Source organism: Ambystoma mexicanum, chromosome 5q (genome assembly GCF_040938575.1).
Source record: "Ambystoma mexicanum isolate Mex_15411 chromosome 5q, UKY_AmexF1_1, whole genome shotgun sequence".
NCBI lineage: Eukaryota > Metazoa > Chordata > Amphibia > Caudata > Ambystomatidae > Ambystoma > Ambystoma mexicanum.
This window is the reverse complement of record NC_090933.1, coordinates 926729485-926754930: the sequence shown is the minus strand read 5'-3', so window position 1 is coordinate 926754930 and position 25446 is coordinate 926729485. Positions and strand designations below refer to the sequence as shown.

At 43.4% G+C, this 25446-nt stretch overlaps 1 protein-coding gene across 4 annotated transcripts in view; it reads left to right on the top strand.

Annotated features, from left to right (window-relative positions):
* The window catches only part of SNX31 (sorting nexin 31), a 397776-nt gene extending 384112 nt beyond the window's left edge, over window positions 1-13664 (top strand). For all 4 annotated transcript variants that reach the window (XM_069621443.1, XM_069621442.1, XM_069621441.1 and 1 more), the window contains one exon: window positions 11857-13664. In XM_069621443.1, the coding sequence (XP_069477544.1) occupies window positions 11857-11952 (96 nt within the window). In that variant the 3' untranslated portion in view covers window positions 11953-13664. The remainder of the gene's footprint in view (window positions 1-11856) is intronic.
* The last annotated feature ends 11782 nt before the right edge of the window (window positions 13665-25446 follow it).

Below are 25446 nucleotides of genomic sequence, written 5' to 3'. Positions count from 1 at the left end.
GAGTAGTCTTGACCATCAAATAATAAGTAACGCAGTTCTAGTGGAGTCTGTCAAATAAAAAGGGCATATGCTAACAAACCTATTGCGTGCCCTTTCTCTTGTACAAAAAAGTGAATATAGGAGAAATGTATTCAAAAGAAAAGATAAGTGTTCAAATGAATGAATGTGATTGAACCAGCTTTCCTCTCCATGTTACACCTCACAGAGTAAGTCTGTCCCTGTAGGCAGGATGACGCACTCTGGCTCGGCTTCCAAAACAAATACAGTGCCGGAACGTAGATCGAGGCCTGTCTGGCCTTCCACGTTTAAGTCTCTTTTCTTGACTTCATAAAAAAATTATGTTTCAACCAAAAAGAGTTCACAAAGTTCCCCCTCTGTCGGACTCGGACCTCTCACGATAAAGTTCAACACAAACTTACAAGGGGGGGGGATCCCTTCCTCAAGCTTACTTCACTTCGGGTCTCCCTCTGTGAGGCTCGGACCGCTTTCGGATGCTGAAGGCTTTCGAATGTGTGTGGCTTACTTTTCAGACCACTGCAGGACCACTTTGACTCAAAATGTATAGTTCAACTTTTATTTTCCCCTTTCTAGGAGTTTTCCATATCAATTTTGTTGTATATTTGCTTTCTCGCTTCAAACAACTTTACCTTTCACAGAGACTTTCGAGTGGGCTACTTCCTTTTGCTGGATCACTCCGTTACTTAGTATTTCTGAACACGCAGCTGCCTTTTACTTCAAAGTTCATTCACAGGTCTGCCTTTCCTCACGTCTCATTCACACACATGCAGCCTTCACTTGTGATAAAATGTTGCTATTTCAAACTTTAACACACACCAGTCTTTCAGGTTACTTGCCAACACACTGGCTGTGTTTCTTCTTTGTTTTACTTTTTCCAATTCACGAGTCAAGATTAGTACCACAGGCTTGACCTCGCCTCCCCAACTCTGCCGTTCACCCGGTAGGGTCGCTGGTGTCCTTGAAACACAATGCAGTTTTCACTTGTGGGATCTGTCCTTCTCCACTTGTCTCTCGGTGGCCTGTCGGAGGCAACAACCTCCAGTAGGGAACTCTGGGGTTTTCCGATCTGCTGCTCTCGACCCTTGGTCCGTCTCTCTGCTCCAATAGGTTTACCTTCGTCCCAGAAGCCCTGCTCGTTCTTGTGTTTCGCCTTGCTCAAAGTGTGTGTTTGGGTTCTGATTTTTTTTAATGTGCGTAGAGCTTATTGGTATTAGGTGTATGCACTTAGAGTCAAGTGCCTGACTTTGCCTGACCCGATTATTGGGACATGGCCAGTACGAAGTGTGAAAGTTAATGTTGTTACTCCTTCACCCTCTTCCTCGGCCCAGTGTTTGTGTAAAAAGGGAAGCGGAGGGGAGGAGTTGGGACCTCAGAGCATCCAAAAATAAATGATGGGTTAAATAAACAAAATAGGGGGCATACCATGTCTCGCCATCGGCTGTCTCACTCCCCGAAGACCCCTCACCCAGGTTATCCTTCCGCACTGGTCCACCCCCAGGGTCTGGACCCAAAGGTGATGGCTGTGCCCTGGCCACCTGAGAGATAAGTCCCTGGGAACTAACGGGTGAGACGCCCTCTAGTTTCTCACACCTCCTCGCCCTCCTTCACTTGCCCATTACATTCTTCCTGTTCTTTACTCCTGCTCTGTTGTAACCGCATTACTTAATTCTCTGCTAACTTTACTGCTTCTTCGTGTTTTCGTTGTTCCTGCCTCTCTACATTTCCCCTTGCTCTTACAGTTCTCTCCCGCTCTTGTTCCTTCAGCTACAATTCCGTTGCTGGTCTAAATGTTGAATAAGCTTTCCTTGTTCCACCTTTCATTTGAGACCCATCAATAACGTTTACTAAAGAGGGTATTATCCTCCTGTTCACCTCATGATCCCATCCTTCGAAGATTGGAGCTGACAGGAGATGTCACCCCTGTCCATCTTGTAACCATTGGAGTGGTTACCGGAGAGTATGGATGTTCAAAATCAGGGTTAGTATATCCTTCTGCGGACGACAAAGGATATCGCCCATATGGGGGCTGTGCAGTGTAAACTCCTACACCCTCCTTTCTTGTCCCCTCTGCAGCAGTCATAATTTTATGGGTCTTCCAGTCCTTCTCGTACAACCTCCATAACTAAGTTATTCAATCTATTCTCCAATTTCAAACTTGTATACTTAGTTATTAGGAACGTATGCAAGTTCTCCAACATACCCTTATCATTAGACCCTTTGTTAGGCCAGGAATTAAACATTTTGCCTTTCGTTTCCCTCAACCATTCTCAATGGTGTTTTAAAATCTTCACCTTATATCCGAAGAGCACCTGATATAAATGATTCATTGGAGTCTCCATGCTCAAGACCAATGTAACTTAAACAAATGTTCAAAATCACAATATAAACCCCAAGAACCAAACACACAGCACAAACAATTACTACCCACAAAAATTCCTTTCCCTTTTCTTTAAAAAAAAGAATTTCTCCTTACTCGCCTTCACCACAACTGTCTCGATAATCAGACACTCCTCAGCCATGCAATGAAGACCGCATATTTATCAAAACACACGCCAGCCAAAAATCCTCTTTACTGCCCTGAGATTTCTCCTTTACTTGAGCATAAAAAGGAGCGCAATGATTTCCACTACAACACCGCTGTAGCTCTCTTCTTTACTAGTACACCACTCTCGACTACAGTTCTGTATTTTCCTTACTACAGGAAGATACCCATCACTACTTTGACTAACCAAGAAAAAGCAAGGTGCAAGCTCTGTCCGCACAATCAATACAAAGCAAGGGGTTACCAAGGGTACACTCCAGAAACGTATCTACAGGTGGTCTTACCATAAGATGCCACCTCACCCTAAGGCAAGTGATCCTGCCAACCAGACGAGCCACCTAACGCATATCAATACTAACCTTACAATGGACATGCAGGTGCGGGACACCACACCTCTAAAATAACAAACTATGTAAAAGCTTACGACATAGAACAATTCATTCACTCCTCCAAAGACGCTCCCACTCTTCCAACCTACTTGACCTCATCTAATCGTACATACTTATTTTGCCCTTATCCAAGAATTATTTTTAGAAAAAAACTATTTCTTCTCCCCTGTTACCCTCTTGCTAAACCTGGCAAAGATACACTCTCATGAAAGTGAACCCCGAAGTGCTCAGACATGGTGCTCCTTTAATGTGGCCTGTGTAGCCGGCCCACGGTACTACCACCTCCGGAGAGGTGGAGGGGGGCAGACAGGCCTTTAACCAATATTGTACCTGTAGGCCTCCTCCTTCTTGAGCACAAAAACTAGTCCTTGCAGAGAAGCTCCGCAGCCAAGCTGGGCAGACCGGAGACACCTAATGTCTCGGAGCCTGGGGCCCACCCATAGACGCCAAATGTAGGAATGGGCCTTTTGATCACTCTAACCAAAAGCAGGCCCACCCTTAAAGAGTTCAAACACGCTTTGTCCATAAAGCAAGTTTAGTGTACAAACGGCTTGGAGGGGTTAGATGACATAAATGAGTCAAAACTAACCGGCCTCCCCGAACCACACAAAGAAGACACATTTTATACAATTGCAACTTTTAAAACCCTCCCAAAGGTTTTGTTACAAAGTCAACCCCCGGGCCCCACACATGATTGGTTGAACCTATACAATGTAACCATATTCCCTTTAGTTCCCACAATTCTTATTGGATACATTCATCTAAGCACCATCCTCTTTAACTCATAATTGTATGTTTCATATTTACACTACACCCCTCCCTGGGGCCTTTCCATATTTGGTCATAGCCTCATCTTCTAGTTACACAGTTTACATAACTTGCACACAATTTCAATTATCACAGGTTGCATCTGGTTAGACACCTCTACCCCTACTTGTGACGCACACGGCTATTCTATGAAAATACCATTGATGTTAAGAGGATGGGAACAAACGCATTTCCTTTTCATCTATTGTTGCTGATTTTTATCGCCCAAACATGTTGGTGTCCACATTTCACTCTAAACAATGCGGCTTACCATTCCAGCCCAATGGCCCCAACCCACACCTTGACAACTCTATTGAAAATCCATGATCTATCGGTGCTCGTTTCCCCGCAAGCAACCCTCCGGTTGAATTGTCTGGCTGAAAAATCCAGCCCTACCAGGTGGCCGGAATCCACCCGTGATTCAATAACAGACTCTTATATACTTTGAGATTGCATCTCCCATTAACAATGCACCTAGGCCATAAAAAAGGCCTGCACAAAACTAGCCCTCTCATATTTATTGCAACTGCTGCTGTCCTTTCCCCAACCTTGTAAAACTAGTTTCTCAGGCACACAAAGTTCAATTGCCCAACTAGCGCAATTCATAACTTGTCAGCGAACTCTGCAGCAAAACAGATCTGTATATTCATACTGCCCAAAACCTATTTCCTTAGAGACCCCCATGTATGTGTACCTATACATGTATGTGCAAGACTACCGCCTCGCCTCACACTGATTTTCCCATTGCAAATCTCCTACCTCGCATGCACATGTAGAGCTCCACGCTGCCTGATTGTTAAGCGCTATGTGGCCTGACAAACATATATTGCGTTTATATTGTATCAGCAGTTTTGACCTTTATCATGCTGCACACATGCAATTTGAAAATGTATCAACTAAAACACACAAACACTAAAAATAATGCATATCTCATGCCCAGTAGCTACACTGCATTCATGCTAAATTGCCACATGTCAACATCGCTGTCAACCCAGCCACCAATATGGTGTGTGCAATTCAATCTTCTCTTTACCCGTGGGACCCTTATCAACTATCCCAACACATGCTTATTGTGAGTAATTCTTTGCCTTCTTTGCAAAACGGGACGCAACGTGCCTTCCCATTTCACTGTTCATTCCTGGCCACCAGTATTGCTCTCGTAGCTTGAGTTTGGACAGTAAGCTGCCAAGATGACCTTAATCAGCCAAGGACCTCAAGGTTCCAATCAGTGTTGTTGGCAGATTGAGTTTTTCAGCTCTATGTATCAGTTTGCTGAATGGATGTAGGCTTGATGGAAGACCTAATTTCTTTATTGGCCAACCTGTTTTTGCAAATGTGGCTAGTTGACAGTGTTATCATCTTCGGTATGTTTTACCCATTGATGTGCTCTGATACTGTGTGCCATGCTTTCCTTTGCATCTAAAATGGGTGCTACTAAGCAATAGTTTGTTTCCCACTCATCATTGGGTTTGAGGCAGCAGGAGTCTGGACAGGCAATCCGCCTGAGTTTTTCCATCCTGGTACGCATTCGACCTTGAACAGATACTCTTGTAGCCTTGCAGCAAACTGGGCTACCCGTGATGTGAACCTGCTAATCCCACTTGGTGTTAAGATATGGATAAGGGGCTTTGACAATGCACACGCAACCATCTGTTTTCCCGATGACTGAGTAGTTATTTTCCATTCTATTAGTGCTCTAGACATGAGGACTACAATGGAATGATCCTCTGACTCTTTATGCATCATAGCCGTGCCCAGCCCGTAGGCACTGGTATCTGTAGTTATGATGCTGGTCTGGGGATGAATGGAAGTAGGGTGGGGGCATGGAGTATGTTGTATTATATCAGAGGGGTTTTGACATGTGGCTGTCCACTCATAAGGTGCATTCTTTTTGAGTATCTGAGTGGTTCAGTTTTTTCTGAAAATGCCTCTTCAAATTTCACATAATAGTCTTATAGGCCCACAGTAGTTCCCTTGTGGTAGGATTTGGCGCTTTCACAATGGCTTCTACTAATGAGACCTTAGGGTGGATTCCTAAGGCAGAAATGTTGTATCCCAGGTATTCGAATTCAGATAGTTTGAACATAGATGTTTCTTTCCTTCAAGTCAATCCGCTCTATCAAGTTTCTTAAGGACTTTAGCCACGGTGGGGCAGTGGCACTCTTTGGGGGAGGGGGGGGTCATTATAAGTTTACCAGTCTCGGAAAATTGGCAGTAATTCTGTGACCGGCAATTTTCCCAGACTGCCAGACTAGATTTCCGGTGGGGGTTCACTGATTTACATCCAGCCAAGAGCTGGAGGTAAATCAGGTCTACACTGGCAAAAAACTGCCAGTATTACCTGTGCCGGAAATGACTGCAACCCCCTCCTTGAAGTCCTACAAGACTCCATGGAATGGGGATTTACTGCCACCTGTAATATTCTGGAAATGCCGAGATATTAGGCAGCGGAAACGGTAGGTCAGTTACCGGCAAACATTTAGAAAACTTATCTCGTAAAGACTGTTGGTACACGCTGAGGTGCTCACGTCATGGGGACGAAGATAGTGTGCACTGAGTGTTGCCTGCATTGCTATGGCAACAGCAGGCACGCATTCACTTAACGATGTGTGTTATATAAATAAAAAATGGTATTTACGAGATTACTTTTCTTAAAAGTCCTGCTCTCTCTTTATACTTTGCAGAGAGGTAGAAACCTCCTTTGTGGAGATCTGAGAACGAAGGACCACCCGGCGGGTTCTTTATCCATCGAAGCTGAGGGAGTGCTTTATTTCTATCTGAGCTAACCTGATAATACATTCTAGGTCACTATTTAACCATGGGTAAACAAACGGTTAATAGTGCTTAATTTCTTTATAGGTTGGATTTCCCTCGAGTACTTATAACAAAGAATGACCTCAAATAGTTCTATCTGCATCGAATAGTGACATTTCATGCCAAAAGAGCAACATAGAGGTAAATTATGATTTGCTACTTGTTTTAGGTGAACGGATGAACACGTTGCTATGCTGGCTATGCCCAAGCCCCCTGTGGCCCCTGTGTTTAATGATGTGCTGCCCATTATTGATGGTATTGTGATGCCCATTACCCATGCTGCTACCCTTTCTAAGCCCTCTGTGGCCCCTGTGATTAATGAAGTGCTGCCCACTAGTGATGCTGCCATGTTCACCCTACACTCCGCTGCCCCTCTGCATGATTCCTCCACATCTTCTAAGACCAATACGACCCTCAGGTGTGCCCTAGTCAACGCTGGCTCACTACCTGCCCATGCCTTAGACATTAATGACCTCATCATAAATAACAACCTCAATATCCTAATTATCACTGAAACCTGGCTCACTGAGAGCTCAGGCCCAGCACCATCTCTCGCCATTCCACAAGGGTATACCATCTTCAGGAAAGATGGTGCCCCCCAGAGAGGAGGGGGTGTAGCCCTCATTGCCCGAGAAAGTCTCTCCATTAGAGAAGTAGAAGGGAAATTGGTCCACAACTCTGACTACCTCCCACTTAAAATATACTTCTCCCACAACTGCACTATCAACCTGCATATTGTCTACAGACCTCCTGGTCCTATTACAGACTTCCATGACGCCCTCATCCACTTTTTGTCAGACAACATTAAAAAGACCTCACAAGTCATCCTGCTGGGTGATCTTAACCTAGGGCTCGATGACCCCAAGGACTCCCATGCCAGATCCCTCAAAAAGGCCCTCTCCACCTTGGGCTTCACACAATCTATCACAGACCCTACCCACATCAAAGGACGCACCCTTGACTGGATCAGCCAACATAACTGCTCCATCCAAATGGTCGCCAACAGTCCCCTCCCATGGTCTGATCACCACTTTCTTCAATTCAACATCGAGACTAAAAAAGGCCCTACCAAACCTACTACCCCCCTCCCTGCAGCACTCGCAAGGAGCTCACGCTTACTCACAGCCCAAAATTTAGCACCCTTCTTACAGGTGCCAGGTCTTCAAGCCCCCTCCTCTAAAGACCCAGAAACTCTAGCCAACACCTTCAAAGAAATCGTCACCCATGCAGTTGACTCCATAGCTCCACTTACTCTAAAAAAAGCCAAGAAAATCAAACACTAATGCCTGGTTTTCAAAAGAACTGCTTGACCAGCGATCACGGAAGAGGGCTGCACTCTCCGCGTGGAAAGCTAATCCCTCAGAAGTCGCAAGGAATTCCTTTAAAGCCATATCCATCTCCTATAAAGCCAACGTCACCTTAGCCAAATCCTCAGCATTCAACTCGAGGATCAATGACGCCAAATCAGGGTCCAAAGAACTATTCACTATCTTCAGGGAATTGGAAAAGCCCTCTGCGCCACCTACCTCTCTCCTTAAAGATGAGAACTGGTGCAACCGCATTCAGTCAGCCATGCTTGATAAACTCAACCTACTCCACACTAAAATCTGCGGCCACCAAAAAGCTCTCAACAACCTCATAGCCAGCCTACATAGTGTTACACCTAAACCCCCCATGACTAGATCCTCCCCACCCTCCACCTTCCACTTCAGAGATATGACCGACCCCGAAATGATCACCCTGCTTAAAGCCATCAAACCCTCTAACTGTAAAGGTGACGCCTGTCCTGTCCAACTCATCAAAGAATCGGCACAAATCCTAGCTCCTTTCCTTACTGCATTCATAAATTCGTCCTTCCAGTCTGGACACGTTCCATCTGGCCTTAAGGAAGCATGGGTTCGCCCGCTCCTCAAGAAACCTTCCCTTGAGCCAACGGCCCCTCATATCTCTGAAGTGGAAGGTGGAGGGTGGGGAGGATCTAGTCATGGGGGGTTTAGGTGTAACACTATGTAGGCTGGCTATGAGGTTGTTGAGAGCTTTTTGGTGGCCGCAGATTTTAGTGTGGAGTAGGTATAGGCCCATCACCACCGTCCCATTTTTACTAAAAAATTCTTGACAAAGCAGCCTACCTGCAAGTCCAGGAATTTTTGAAAGAGAACCATCTTGGACTACGCCAATCCGGCTTCCACCCCCGACACGGCACTGAGACGGCCCTTTTAGACCTAAAGAACCAAATGGATGATAATAGAGACACAGGCAAACCTGCTCTCCTTCTGCTCCTTGACCTGTCGGCAGCCTTCGATCTGGTTGATCACAACACCTTGTGTTGCCATCTAGCTACTGAGGCCAACTTTTCCCCAAAGGCATGTGAATTGATCACCTCCTTTCTCCAGCAGAGAGTCATGAAGGTATTTTCCGACACTGCCTGTGCCACCCCCAGCCACATTAAATGTGGCGTCCCACAGGGTTCGTGCATTGCACCTACCCTTTACAACCTCTTTACAAGACCCTTATTCAGCATCCTTGACGCAATCCACATCTCATACACCAACTATGCTGATGATACGCAGGTGCTTATTCCACTCAGAGGGGACTATGACGCTGATCTTACCACACTCCCCTCCATTTACTCCACCATCCAATCCTGGATGGTGGACAATTGGCTCTGCCTCAACAGCGAAAAAACTGAGCTCCTGCTTAAAGGATCACCCACCACCATGGGCAACCTCGATGAGCAGTACTCTTCCTTCGCTATTGACAGCACTCCCATCAAAGTCTCTAACAATGTCAAGACCCTGGGAGTCTACTTGGACGCCGCCCTGACCATGGATAGGCAGGTTAATGCCAATGCCTCATCCTCTGCGTACTACACCAAAGTGCTAAACGCAGCCAGACCCTTCCTTTCCTGTGAGAACTGCCTTACTATTGCAAGGGCAATAATTGGGTCTAGGCATCAGTACTGCAACACCCTCCTCATTGGGACATCCCAAAAAAACCTTAAACTCCAGTTGGTGCAAAATAACGCACTCGGGGCAGCCACTGGAACATCCAAAGAGACCACATCTCTGAAGTGAGAAAACAGGTCCATTGGCTTCCAGTCAAAGAGAATTGTCTTTAAAACCCTCTCCATCACCCACAAATGCCTCCATGAGCTTGCACCCCCATACCTATCACAAAGAATCACCAGGCATACTGCCTCAAGACCCCTCAGAGAAGGCTATTCCAATACTATCCTCACACCTAAAATCCGGAAAGCCCAAGCAGACGGATCCAGCTTTCCGACACTGGCTGCCGCACATTGGAACGCACTCCCTCCTCACCTGAGACAGATCGAATCCCACCAAGTGTTCCGGAAAGCCATTAAAACTAAGCTGTTCAACTAAAAGCTATAAATTGTGACCACCCTTCTTAGGTAGAATCAGCATATTGTTCTCTATCATTCTGCATGTATGTAACCTGTAACCTGTCATGCTATGCTGTATCCTACTGGGAAGCCTAAGGCGCCTCAACCTGTATGTCAAACTTCTTACATATTCACATATTCTGGTAACAGCGCCTCGATGTCCCTGGGCTGCAAGTGCGCGATACAAATGCAAATAAATAATATATTTAGGATGAAAGACAACCCAAAGCCCCGAAGATGGATATGATATATCTGAAATGCATCTGCTATTCTAAACAAAATACTGTGTTTCAGTTGACTGTATATAAGGTATCCGCATTTTCTGTGAAGGACAAGTGATGTGATACTTTCCTTTTGGATTTGTTAAGAATATTTATTAAGTGCTTGATGTGACATTAGTTTGAATCCCAGGAACTGGACTTCTGGTATTAATGTAATAAAAGAAATGAGATTTGATGAACATTTGTGTTTTTGAAAGTATAAATTGATTAAACACAACTCTAGTAAATTTGTGAGGGACTATGTCCAGTAAGAGTGCAAATGGGTTACCTGTTGGTCTCAACAGGCTGTCTTGAATAATTATTTGCTTTGAGTCTTCATAGGCCTGGGCGCTATAACTGTACCAGAAGTGTTACTTAAAAAAATATTTGACACAAAATACGCAAGAGTGATGTAAAAGACTGAACACATTCGAAATATTATACTTGTTTGGGCCCCTCCCATTACATTTTTTTTCTTTTCTTTCTACCTCAGCCAGTGCAAATAGTTGTTGGCCTTTGGTCCCTAGTGTATTTCCTTTTAGGAGTGAACTTGGTGCCATCTATGGCTTAGTAAGTATATAACTGGGACTTCCAAAGGGCTCAGGGGGTGGGTGGCACACTCGGGGTCTTTAGAAATGTAGGTGGTGGAGTGATTCCCTGCATGTTGTCTTGTTGACCCAGGTGGGTCTGCCTATCTTCATGCGTTATGCTCCTTGGGTGTTTCACGTGGGGAGAGACTTAGGTGGGGCCTTCACATCCCACTATCGATACTGGGGAAATAATGTACTTAATACTAAATGATGCTAGGGCCCTGGATTTTATATCCACATATCTTTAATTTACTGTAAAGCCTTTCCGCCTGCATATATATCATTGAGGAGCATGGGAGGGTGGGAGAGAGAGAGAAGTGCTTCTCCCAGTTCTCGTTTTGTGTGCCTCGCCGCACTGTGCATCATCGCACATTGTGGGTGCCAGAGCGCTAGGACAATGCTACCCTTGGTTCCGCTGCAAGTAATTTTGGACAGATTTCGGAGTTTCCTTTCATAACCGAAGCCATGGATGGCTGTTGTCCTGGTCACATTACCTTCAAATGTTTAGCCTGAAAGATAATTCAAGCACAACCTGCTCATCTTGGGAATAAGACTATGCTGTATATCATGGCTACAATTCCTGTTGAGCCTGACTCAGCCCTTCATCCTCCTTTACTCCCTGGTCATTAAATTAAATACCACAAGTGAGTAATACGTGACATTGACTATTACAGCACTAAGAAGATATAGCAGTGCAGCATGAAACACTACATAAATCACCAAATTATTATTGTTTGTCTCAAGGAATGTATTTGGGAATCTGAGTTACTGCAAATATAGTTGCAACATTTCAGAAGATTGTGCATATACGATGCAAATAGCCCTAGCTTGCATGTCTTTTTCCGTTTATCCTTCATACCCAAGTGTCATTCAATGTATTCGCTAAAGCATGATGTCTGGTATGGTATTTTTTTTTTTTTAATGCAACCTGAGCATGCCCAATCAACTTTTCTTTTGATTGCATCTTCGTTTATCTTTGGACATTGTTTTTTAATGATTTATTACTAAACTGATACATGTCCCTTACCTGCAGGTTGTTCCATTTGGAAAGAGTACAGAACGAAGCAAGATTTCACCCAGGAGCAATATAAACGGCCCCTTTCCTGAGATTACAGAGGAGGATCTTTAACAGTTGGCTGACAATGTTTCACTTATTCTAGATGTGCACAACTGCCTCAGGAACAAGACTTTGTAGCAAAGCTATGGACCCTTTCTGGTTCACGGGTAGTGTCTCGCTGACTGTGCAGGGGCTACAGCCCTCTATTAAAATGATGAGGCTGGCTGGAAACTCTAGTGCCTGCAGAAGAGTTCTTGGTGCGCAGGAGTAAATAACCTAAACAGCAACAACCTAGTCGTGGGACACTTTGCTACACAACAGATGTTCGAATATTCACATAATGACATTCAGTATTAGGTTTCCATTTTCCTGGACGTCCGTTTACTCTTACGGCACCCTATTTCCTATGTCTCATGGGCCTTGGTGCCCCACAAGACGTATTACTGTTTCTGGAGTAATCTGGAGAGTGTGCACTGTTGATTGTATATTCTTATGCCTGCTTTTAATCGGCACATATAGGACAATGAGGGGTGACGAAGAGTGGTCATTGGGCTTTAAACTTGATCTGAGAACAAAGAAAAAGATTGCAAGGTCTTGAGGACGGCATGCGTAGCCTTCATGCATCTACAGAAATAAAAGCATCCATCCACCAGACAAGGATATTTTCAAGGAAAACCTATAATCCCCAGTTTTTCTGACTGTAGAGCTTTCCTGCAGTTATGGCAACTGATTTTGTTAGGATGGTATTGACCAAACCAGATGTCTGCGTGTAGGGCTCTCCAGCTTAGACAGTCCCCTGTAAACCAGTTTAAAATTAATCCTGGATCTAACCACATATGGTTCTTGGGTATTTATTAAATATTAAGTTCATGGAACTGCACCACTGCTCCAGTACGAGACGTCAACCCTAGATTGCCCAACAACAAATGTTGTAGCTTTGTAAGGAATCGCTACCACACAGATTGGGAGCTGTGATCGTATGCTTCTCAAATGGATTGTCAAGAATTCCATCTTGGAGGCAGGTTAAGCCCTTCAACATGGTGGAAAACTGGTTGTTGGTACACACAATTATTCAAGGGATCCTCATAAGGGCACACAACATGGTTACAGTTGTGAAGGAGACACCACAGCACCCTGTCCCTAAGATGTGTGGTGGAAATGCCCCCCTACTTTCGCATTTTATCCATGGAAGGACATCGAAGACCAGAGAGACACTGGATGTAAGCAAGTCTTTTACTACTCATTCAAGAAGCTCCAGGTGAATGTTATGTGAAGGGATGCCTAAGGACCAGCAAAGGTTAATTGGACTCATAGGTGTAAACCATTCTCCACTGTCTGTGGTGGAACTTGCATAGTTCTCTTGACAGTAACAAGTTATATAAATAAGCTATTTGTTCTCTATCTCTACAAGATGCAAAGTCTGGCTTTAAATCCTCAATTTAAATTCGATATACATATGCTGTCCAAAGTATCTTATCAGAGGGTAGGGTTAAAAAATATTCCAGAAGACATAGGAGCAAATGTTGCGTTTAAAATTAAATAATTGTTTGCAAGTTTTTCAGTGTTATAGCACATTAAAACATATATGGCTATGGAGGTGAAGACTGCCAGTACCGTAACCCTATTTGTGCTGTACACTTTGATAATTATGCTGTTGCCTATTAAATGTTAATATCTTCAGAGCTTGTTTTTGCACTGACTATTTTTGATGTATATGATGTTTGAAATATAATGCAAATCCAGCTTTAGATGAGCACTTGAATAAAAGGTATACAATAAAATCAGTGCTGTGGCTTGTGTTGATTATTTTAACATAGCACGTGCTTGTTAAAAGAACATGTGAACTACAGCTTTAGCCGGTTTTAACAGATTTAATGTTTAATGTACCTGATATTCTGATGCTCATAGCTATAATAATCACACCATGTGTATGTAACTTCTAGGGAAGGAATGATGGTGTGCACCTGGATTTATACATGTTTGGCATTTCACCCGATTCTATTTTTGTATTATTTGTGAAATGTGTTTTCTTTCCTTTCCATTGCTTGTTTTGACTTCTCCATGCTTTGCACTGAACTTTCAAGGGCTGCTCAGAGGTGCTCTCCTCTTGGACACAAAGCCATGTCAAGATACAAATGAAATGAGGGCCCTCTGGCCCCAGTTTAAAGATTTGAAAAGATTTGCTAAAACATTTTGAAATTAATTTACGAAAACTGGATGAATTCCAGGCATGGACAAAAGGGCTATGTCAGCGATGCCACCCAATGCATTTCGCCCATCATACAGAGCTTGTGGGTGTGAAATTCCTTAGTCCTTCCATTGTTACTGTAGAGTACCATGCAGGTTGCATAGTCTCTGCTGCATTGGCAGCCATCTTCGAATGGAGTTTATATATTTTTCCCTCTTATTTAAAATGGTGCATAGATAGCAGATCATGTATAATGAGTTCAGCTAGTTACAGACCATGTAATAGTGAAGCAAAAAAGCACAAAACCTTTTAATATTCTAACCCTTGTCTGTTAGTCTTTTACAGAAATGTTTTTATCCATTCCAGAATCACTATGTTGTTGTAGGCAGAGTATCCCTAAAGGGATAATTGTTTGATTCAGGTGACCCAAAATGCATCCATGAAATCCTTGTCCAGTTTATTAAATATTGACCGGCGAACACAGCCAGTTCACTATTGGGGGCTATACGTACATGGAGGTTTTACCACTAGCAGTCTATGGTGGGCAGTATTACATAAATGCATTAATGCATGTGTCCTCCAGTCCCCAACCTCATGCCTTCTTTCCACAGAGTCTTATAGAAAAACGACATGTATTTGTATGTCCATAGAGCTGAATTGTTTTCATTCTGATTACCATTTTTACTTCTAGCTGCCTGCAACGAACTCCAGATTCCTGTTTCCATTTGTTAGGGGTGTTCTGTGGGCCCCAAAGGAGGATAAGTCCTCCGGATTGGCTCCATGTTCAATTCCAAAATGTAAAGCCATGGAATATAACGCATCAGTGCTCCTTATTTTGTGACACTACTGTTACATTCACAACTTCGGGGCTTTGATGGTACTACCTGCATCCATAAATTCACATGACAACAGAAGTAGTCTTTGCATTGGTATATACCTTCTTTCTGTTCAGTCACACACCACACAATTTATAAAGGCATAAAATCTTAATGAGGGATTTGTGAGGCGTCATGAATGAGACTCGGACCCAAGAGTTTCGTAGTTTTGGTCAAATACTTTTATTTAAAATAAAAAGGGGTGGGGATATGCCTTTCTGTCTCTGCGCTAGAGGTGTTTCTACCTAAAACCAGAACTAAGACTGTCAGTGTCGGAATGTCCAAAGTAAAACCGTCCTGTGTCCAAAGTACTCTTCTGGCCCTCACATACTAACATAATAAACATTAAGGTGAAAAGGGTAATGTCGTTGGCCTTGAGTGGTTTATAAATGTTCAAAAAGGGGAATGCGTAACTCCAACACAAATGTTCTAGACGGACAGTGTTCCTTATTCCAGAGGGTGGTTCCCTTCCCCTGGATTTTTCTTCCATCTGTAGTATATTCAAAGATCTCTGTTCCTTGAGACTTTCTGGATTCACAACACAACTGATGCACAGAATAACTTGGCTCTTTGTCTTGTTAGGATACCTCGTGTACTCTCCTGCCAGGTTTTCACTCCTCTTCTCTTTGGTTTCACACAGCCTTTTGCTGGTCCTGATATATCTTTCTCAGGACCCCTTTAAGTGATGTATTTCTCATACACTGTTTAGTTTGTTCTTGCCTGGTGTGCTTCCTCGCCAGGGCTTTCTCACATGAATACTCTTGCACTTGCCTGGTATACGCTCCTGCCAGGATATTCTTAAATTAACACACTTGCAACTGCCTGGTATACTCTCCTGCCTTGACTGTGTTAAATGCACAGTCTTGCAGCTTTACTTTGCCTGGTGTACTCTCCTTCCAGGGCTTTTCTCGTGTGGACTTTGTGCACACTTCCTAATGTAATATCTTCCTGTATTTGCTTTATCTAATACTGTCTCTGCCTGGTACACTATCCAGCCAGTGCTTTTCCCAAATGTGTACTACATACACACTCACATACTGCAAAGTCTTTTACTTTTCTTCTGGTTTCCCATTCAACAACATGCTCACTGCCTTCTTCACTTTCCATCACTTTGCTTTCTTAACACCTATTCTCATGTTGCCTGGCTGCCAGTATGCCCCGGCATCCCTGCTTCCCTTTCGAGGACTTACCGGCTCTTGCTGGTGTGTTTCCTTCTTTGCGTGGCAAGTTGGTGGCGTTCGTTCGGTGTCTATTCCGTCTTGCCACCTTCTTTCCTCTGCTTCTCTGCCTCTCGTGGTTCCTGCTGCACTTGTCTGCTGTGCTCTGCGCCACCCTTCAATCAGGTCAACGCTGTCGCTCAACAGCTGCAAACACCCAGGAACCCTGCATTGGCTTCTGCTGTTCTTGCAGCCCGTTTTCCTTCATGCACAGCTGTCCTCTTCTGCCTCCTTGAGCCAAATGGCTCCACAGCATTCTCTGCAGCCTCTTGGTCCAAATCGAGAGAAGCAGCTCTCTCAGTTCAGCAGCGCCCCCAGACAGCTGTGGCAGCTGTTTAAATCTCCCAGCTACAGGTATGCCCACCGAACAACTAGACCGCAGACTGTACTCTTGGTCTATTCTGCTCAGCGTTACTCGGCTCATCTTCTTTGTCCCAGTATCCTTGTTATGGGACTGGTTGTCCATTCTTGATGCTTTACATACATAGTCTGGGTAAGTGTTCTTTAAGGGCAAGTCCGCTCTAAATGACTTAGTCTGAAGTTTTCATGAGAGCTCCATATAGATCTTGAGAAAAGGTCTTCCGTAGTCTTCCTAGATGGATGAGGGAAGGTCATTAAGGCAGTGGGTATGGATGGGGTATCCTTGAGAGGAAGGGGAATACCATGCCTTGTCCAATGGTGCCCTCCTACTTCCCCGGAAGTTGTCTCCCCCATGTGATCCTCCCTCATCTAGCCGCCCCCAGGGTCAGGATCAGGTAGCGGCTGCATCCCCTGGCCACATGGGGAGAGGTCACTGCCAGGAAAGAAGTGGTGACCCCATCGAATTCATCACAGATTCCTTAGCCAGAAAAAGGACTTCCTGTACTCCTAATAGCTTTGTACAAAGTGGTTAACTTCTCAAAGTACAATTGTGTGTCTTTACTGTTCCTTTGGTTGATTTCTTGATCTTTCGTGTATCCCAATGTTTAATAAGCCATTTCGATTTCCTTGGTTTGATCCCTATATCCCATGGTACTTCTACTAACAGCACCATCAATCCGTTGGTGCTCTTCCCATACTAGGCTGGGATTTTAGGGAGCTTTTCTCCACTTACACTTCCTATGAGATTTTGTCCAAAAACCATTGATTAACTCTCTCCCTGAAACAATCACAAATGCTAACCTCCATTTTCTTTGTTGGTTCTTTTTTTGCACTTGTCATCCCAACTGAGGTTATTTCAAGTTTAGGCAGTCTCACCGTATATCCATTTAACGAAGGGCATGTGCAAGTTTAACCTGCGATGTTACACAGTCAGTTTCAGATCGTTTCAACTCCCCTTTGCAGTTCTCTACTTAAATCAAATCCAAATAGTTAATCTACACAATGCGTAATTCCTGTATGAAGCACAGATTAACATCCTTGTCGTTCAGGTGTTTAACATTGTTGCAACCAGGGTAAATCTCGATCCAATAAGAGAAGTACATCAATGTACCTGAGCCAGGAAACAAAGTTCTCAGTGAAATTTCTTTTTTTTTCTCTTTTAGTAGCCCCGGCCTTCTCATCACCCCAAGAAAAGATTTGCTTAGGACAGAGCAAGTCTGACCACTGGTTATTCCTCTGATGCATCTTAAATATTGAACATTATGTCTGTATGGCTTTAGATGGCGGAGTTAAAAGCGTAGTGATCTTGCCTTCTATTAGAATATTATTTCTAAGTTCAGTGAGGCTAATTTGTATACGTTTATTTGTGCACCTGGGTATGCGCACAGGCTCTACAAAAGTCTTTATTTGGGTAACCCACAGATTTATGATCCAAATGCTCTTAGTGCTAAGAATACCTCCAGAAGATCCTTCTAATTCTAGGGTTGAGTTATGCTTGTGCCTGTCCACTTTCCTTGGGCCTCCTTATTTTACCATATCGCCCCCAATCCAGTCCCATTTATTTTACCGGTAGTGATCACTTCTTGCAGGGAGGGTCCAGAAAAACGAGCTATCCTGGAATCAACCATCATTGCATCTTCTGATGCAGTGATCCTGTCACTGGAATAAGACTTTCAGAGTCCAAAGACTGTGGTTTGCAATTGCACAATATGTAACACCCTAGTGACTTGGAGAGAAATGGCACACACAGAACCAGCAATACTGCTGGTGCTATGTGCCGCTGAACCCTTAATCATTTTTGCAGATGCTGGTTTAAAAAAAAAAAAAAATTAAAGCCGGATAACTTGCTTCTCAGTTTCAATTTCCTTGACTGAGGAAGAATTACTGCACCCTTTTTTGGGAGAAAATTAGTTCCTATACAGATTAGTGTCTGACAAGGCTTCAGAACAGATTTGGGATGATTTATCAAAAATACCAACTTCTCCAAGAGTTGACCTTGTCCCTTTCCCCTTGTACTGCTAGTGGAGAAAACAGTTGTTCAAGCAGGGGTTGATTTGAATCCTCTTCTTAGTAATCCCAGTAGAGGAGCCACAATCCTTGTGTACGGTAGACTGTACAGCATCATTATAAACTAAATATGTTCATGTGAAATGGGGAGTCGGTTGTATTTCCTGTGATCTGTTGCTTTGGGGATGTGATGGTTGTCATCCTGAAGATGGATGCAGGTCATAAAGTCACATTGATTCACTAATGGAATTAAACTCTCTCAATTGTGTGAATGTTTCGGTGTTCATCCACTGCGTTCTTTGAAATTCAGAATCTTTCTGAAACCTTCCAAGACATTAAGCGGAAAAATTAAATCCTCTTCCTTAGTCTTTCGCATCCACCGGTACAATGGCCTTCTTTGATAGTCTATATGCAATGCAGCAATGCTTCAGTTTTCTCGGTTTGTCTTGGTGAGTGACTCTTACTTCCGTCTCTAGAGGAAGGTATAGGCTGGGAAACATTATGTTTTTATGTCCTCGATGTGGATGTACTCTAGTTGATCAGTCCTGATATGGGCCTAACTCTGCTTTGTTGACTTAGATATGGTTGGTGATCGACTATATTTCAACATGGTAGGTCGGTAAGTAAATTTGTTGACAGGCGCAGTTTTGTCCTGTAATGGATAAGAATACTTGCAGTCTTCAAATATTTTCTCAACCATGCTATCTAGTTCTGTGATGAACAGCATCTCCCCTTTAAAGGGCATATGGAGAAGAACGTTCTTCTCAAAATGTTTTCCACTCCTTAATTTGAATGTTTCTTCTAGCCACAACTAACATTTCCTTGCTGGTGCTGCAATAGAATCCATGGCAGTTTTGGGCATGACCCTCACCTGATTCTTCATAATAGCCAGTGTATCACTGCAATCTTCTTTTGATCGTTTTCCCTATAAAGTCTGAACATCTTTGACAGTGGATTATGCCAAGCATACCATCTCATAAAGACACATTAAAACCAGCATACGCTTTCTTAAAAATCGCTTTCTCTTTGGTTAACCGTGTCTCTGCGTGCCAGATCTTCAGCTGCCATTGACTCTTTTCTGTAAAGTTCGGAATCACGGAATACACTTTCAAGCTCTGACAATGTGGAATTGACACCTTTTAGCAGAGTGCCTTTTTGATGTGAACTTTGGTACAATGACATTTTCTCAGTCTATTCTGTCAGTAGTGGGTAGACTGGCACTGTTTTGCTGGTATGGTTTTATATCTACAAAGGCAGTCCTGCGCTTGCTCAGGTTTGTCAGGGAATTCCAAATTGGACCAGACATGGGACAACACCTCGGGTCTTTTCTCTTTTTATATTTTGCACTTTTGACATCTGGGTCGTCCTTTTCGGGGTGGTTTTTCTGATCGCTCTCCCCTCAATGCGTAAGCTGCAGCCTCAGCCACTGCTGCATTTTACTCAACCTTGGTCTCTGGTAAACCAGCAGGAGAACGAGGATTCCTGGAATGACTGCCCCTGCAATGTTTTTTCTTGTGTGCCTTCTGAGTTGATCTGCCCCAGGACCGAGGTCTATGCTGGATCTTGAATGGCTCTGGTGCCCAGTTCTGCTTTGATGGTTTAATGGAGATCAGCTAGGGCTTTCCTGCTCTTTTCTCTGAAAACATTTTCCTTGTGGGAGTTTGCCAATCTGACCAAGCACTTGGATCATGTCATGCGTAATGGGTAGCTAAAATAGTGTGTGAACAGAGCAACACACTGAGCTCCAGTGTCCTTTTGAAATCAATTTCCACATTTCCTTAGCACTCCAGTTGAGTGGCAGCACTACACGTGATGTCTGCGTTGTTTAATGCACCCTCAGCCTCTATGTAAAGAGGAGTCCAAAACCACTGCACAGCTTCCCTTTTAAACTGGGGCCATGCTCCGGTCCACAAAAAGGGCATTGGCATAGAATCATTTGCTTCCATTATGCTACAGGATCTGTACATAAAATAAACATGCCAACATCTTCACAGGATCACACCCTCTTCTGCTGGCTGTTATCATGGAAGCTTTGTAGAAGAAAAGAAACTGGGAATAGCCATGACACCTGGCCCCTTGTAGGGTCAAGTTAGGGCAGTGGGGTTTGAGGCCATGAGAAGTTTGGGTAGAGTGTTCTGTGGAGTGGCAAGGCCTGCTGGCGAATGCGACCAGGCATAAGGTGCAGGAATAATGACTAATTTCCAGCTTTCTATAAAGTAACAGCATAACCCTGGTGTTACTCTCCTACACTCTTAACAAGTAAAAACTCTTCCGTTTATAGATGCCCAGAAAATCCATTCTATTTGGCTCTTCAATTTGTTATCTACATATCAACCTTTGAACATTTTGGTAATTTCAATTTATATATAACATAAGCATGACGATCCCCTTCTATACAAATTTATATACATATCACAAAGCATACATAAATAGGGAGGCTTCTAAAGAGTCTCTTCCACAATAGTTATTTTTTTAGCATAAGGATTCTTAATACTACTCGCAACATGTTTCAGATACCAAATCATTCTTCTAAGGGACCATCCTTTATTCTTGTGTAAGGGTACAGAGGAATCTGCCAGTAGCAGCTTTTAGCCCCAGTACTTAGCAGTACCAAGCAGGTGAAAACAGATACAAGCTGAGACAGTCTTACTCCATTCCTGGGATATAAAAATTACACATGCGCACATGCGCTGAAAAGCAGAATCCACAAACTTACATTTAACCAGACAATGCATATGTTAACGGCCATAAGAAATAATTTTAAATTACATTAGTGTAGACATAGAAATTATATAATGGCAGAAGCAGACAGTGTGCTAAACATTTATGGAGGAGCTATGATTCCAGCATACAATAGATAGGGAAGCATGACAATTAGAAGGGACAGTTTTAAAATGACAGGGTCAGAGACTGAATATACTTACAGGAAATCCACATATGGCAGGAAACACGTTTAATCCCAGTAAAATACAACAGTGAAATGCTGGCATGAAAAATCCATCTTTAAAAGCATTGCAAATGAAAAGCAGGCTTTACAAATCTAGTTGGGCCCCAAAAAACTCAGCAGTTTGGAATGTGAAGGCCATGATGAGGGCAGCAGAAGCAGAGGGAAATTTATTTGCAAGCTGGCCAGTGTGCGACAATTACATTTAATGAGATTCAGTGTAAGGCAGACAGCCTTTCATGTCCAGGTGCAAGGATGAGCAAAGGAAAATAAACGGCTGAGCTGACAAAATGATGAATGCAGCCAGATGAGCTGTGTATTCACTGGTAGCTAAATTCTGCATAAATATAGATATTCCAAGTTAAAATATGGTCTAAAGTAACACATGATTAAGACTGCAGTTAGTCGAAGTGTCAAATACTAAGATAAGCACACCTGCCGTACTAGAGAGAGGCAGGAAATGACTAAGAGAGTAGCCTTGGACATTCACAGACATGAATGAGATAATGAAGCGCTATTATTTAATTGCATTTATAAGTGGTACACGGACCCCTCTATCCTCATTATAACAAACTCCATACCTCGCACCTGGCCAGTGCAAGGTTGAGCACAACCTGTGCCAACCAATGGGAACCCACATTACCTCAATCTAAAGCTAGCTTATGAAATATAAGGAAAGTGATGTAAGTGCATGTGGTATCTAAAGTGGGTTGGTCAGTAAATAAGGGACCCTCCAATCCGGAGTGTTGCATCAATAGGAAATATATATGCCCTATGGGTGCAAACCAATGAATGTCAGGAATTTGTTTTGCAGCTTGCTGTCAATGACCAGTTTTGCCTTTTAAAAAAAAAAAAGGGTCCAGCAATGGAGTACTGGTTTGAAAACTGGATGAAGGCTTCCCTGTGCTTCTTGTACTCCCACCCCACCTTCTAGGTTCTGAATAAAGGGCAGAGGGGATGGTTCTTTAGGGCTTTTTTGGTGTATTGTTGGGACACCAGCCATCCTTCCTTTTTGGACAGTGAACTGGTCTGGAGAATGGAGTTTTGTGCACAACTGAACAGGTCGTCAGCCGGAACCCGTTTTGGAGTGAAGTCCTGCCCAGTCATGGACCTGCCACGGTACTCGGAGGGGGTAGGCCGATTGGTGGGGACCCCTGATGCCAGTAACCCTCAAAGATCTACGAATGTGAGGTATGTTATTTGCTGGGTAACACTTAGTTGTATTTTTTCAATTGATTAAATTGTTGATTGCTGATATTGTTTTGTTGTGAGACAGGTTCTGTAGAGGTGTTTTTCTTTGTGTATTGTTAGAGTAGCAGGTAGTATTTGATGGAGGTTGATGGGCTAAGTATGAATATTTCGATTGTTGTTGTGACCTAGAGGTAGGATTTGGACATTGAGGCACGGCCTCAGATGATGACAACAAGTGGTTGAATTGTAATGGGTATTTTAAAAGGGGTGGCGGTGTGAGTAAGGGAAAAGCGTGAGAGAACAGTAAAGAATATTTTTGTCCCGATTATTGGTAAGCTCAACATTATTTGCATTGTTTAGTTGTGTAGTGCTAAGCTGTGCATTGACCATAGTGTCATTATATCTGAGACACCTATGCAAGGCATTCCCTGGATATAGCACAAACATAACTAAATACCATGCTGAGTGGGTGGAAGATACTGCTGGCAAAATATGTTCATGCCATGGCCTCAAGGGGGTACTCACTGGAGGGCTGTACTCCAGCATATGTGCACATACCTACATTCCATACACCAGGGTAAGAAGCTCCAAAGCAGGTTAGACATACTGGGGCTGTGGACAGCCTTTGAGGAGGAGATAGATTCCTAAGAATGAATGGATGCTTAGTGTTCATGAGGAAGGGCGCACAAAGCCCACAGCCCTGCCTCTCTGAGGAGTGCACTTGTGTACAGCCATGCCTCTGCAGCTCGAGGTAAGAGTTTGCACACTGCACCGGCCCCTGCAGAAAAAGAACATCTTGACCCTGATTATCCCAGGAATACACACATTATAAGAAGCAGCTTTAGGGTACAGCAAACCCAGATATGAGTCCCCTGATGATGACGATAGTAGGAGGATGGTGAAAGTAGTGAGAAAGAAGGTGCCATTATTGACAATTGAGAGTAGAGCACAGCATAGCTTAGAGGCGCAGTTAAGAGATGAGGACAGTAGAATGCTATACAGCCTAGAACAATAAACTAAAAGAAGCTAAAGAGGAACTCCAGAGAGTAAGGGACATGAGGACAGGTGGTAGGGAAGAATCAGGGCTGAGAATACCACCGACAGGTAGTGGAGAGAAACGCTTGACTGAGGGAAGTGGGTATGAGGAAACATAATACTTAAAAAAGATGGGAAGGACACAAAAAATGATGATGTAAAGGTAGAGTATGAAGAAAGAAAGGAAGAAGCAAGCGAGGAGTTTAGAAGCGACATATGAGGTCATAGAGCAAAATGCAAGGAGAGAGAAAGGGGGGAACAGAGAGAAGAGACTGAGAAAGCACAGAGAGGAACAGGAAAGGCAAAGAAGGAAAATGGAGGTAAGAGAAAGGGATGAGTATGTAAAGAGACTAAATGAGAAAAATAGGAGAATTACAAGAGAAAAGGAAGACATTGAACAGAGGAGGAAGGTGATGAGCCAAAGTATGAGCAGAAATATAATGCCAGAAATGTGGGGAGAAAGAAGGGGGACAATAACCCCAGAAAACGGGCAGAGATGAGTTGCCAGAGCTAACAAATCCAACATATGTAAGGGAGCCTCTTAAGAGAGTGTGTTTTGATTTCATACTTGAGGATGACCGGAGTGGAGAAAGTGGCAGAGAGATTAGTTAGTGTGATGAATCCTGTGGGTTCCTCACTAAAGCCCTGCCTAAAGTCTCCTCCCAGGTAGCCAGGGAAAGGCAGACACTTCCTGTGCCTGATCTTGGGGGTGGTGTACTGCAGAAGGTTCACCTGGGAGGCGATAAGGTCCAGGGTGGTGAGGAGATCCCCTGGGGTGAGACACAGTATATATCTCCTAAAAGGGAATGACCTTATAAAGGTAACAAAACATGGAATGGCGTATTGTCATTATGATGTGTCTGAACCACACATTAAACCTGTTCATGTGGGTAAGGCTTTAAATATCCCAAGGAAAGAAAGACTGGTTAAGACTTCCAAGGTCAAAAATCCCTCCTACTCCCAGAGGCATTGTGACTGGAAACTCATAAATAATGTCTTACATGAACTGCCTTCTCATTTTCAAATAAAATCTTTCTGTTGGTTGAACATTGTTTAACAGAACTTTCTTTTGACAAAGTGAAGGAGTCAAAGACTGAGTTGGAACTTTGTTGCAAACCTGACTTTCCTTGTTTCTTTATGTTGAACATTGGAACTGAACTTAACTTGAAATCTGGGGAATGAGAGGTTGCCCAGGTTCTAAAGAGACTGTGGATATATGAGAAATACCATTCATTGTTGTGAATTGCCATATACTTTATTGTGCATTTTATGCTTAAGTGTGAGGGCCAGATATCCTTTGTGAGTGTTTCCTTTAGTTTTTGATAGGCAGTGAAATCCTAGTCTGGGTAGGGATAGTGAGGAATTTGATGAAATGTATAATTTATAAAGAAATGGCGTATTCTGAGAAATCATCCAAAGGTTATCCACCTCACATTTCTGCCCCCTCACAGTACACATTGATGACGAAATCAGGGGAGAAGAGGCAGTGCAAGCCCCACCAATGAATACTGCAGAACCAGCTGTAGGAGAGATAGCAGATTGATTGGGGCCACAATTAAGCGTATATCCACCCCTCGTATCAGTACTCCCAATAAATGAAGACCATAGCTCACCAGAGTTATTAAGAGACTTGCCAGAATGCCAGCAAAACCATGTAGCTGAGATATTGAGAAGGAGAACTTGTGCAGCTTCACCCTCGTGCAAGAAAGGTATATCACAATTCCCTCTGCTCCATAAGAGATTAGAGCT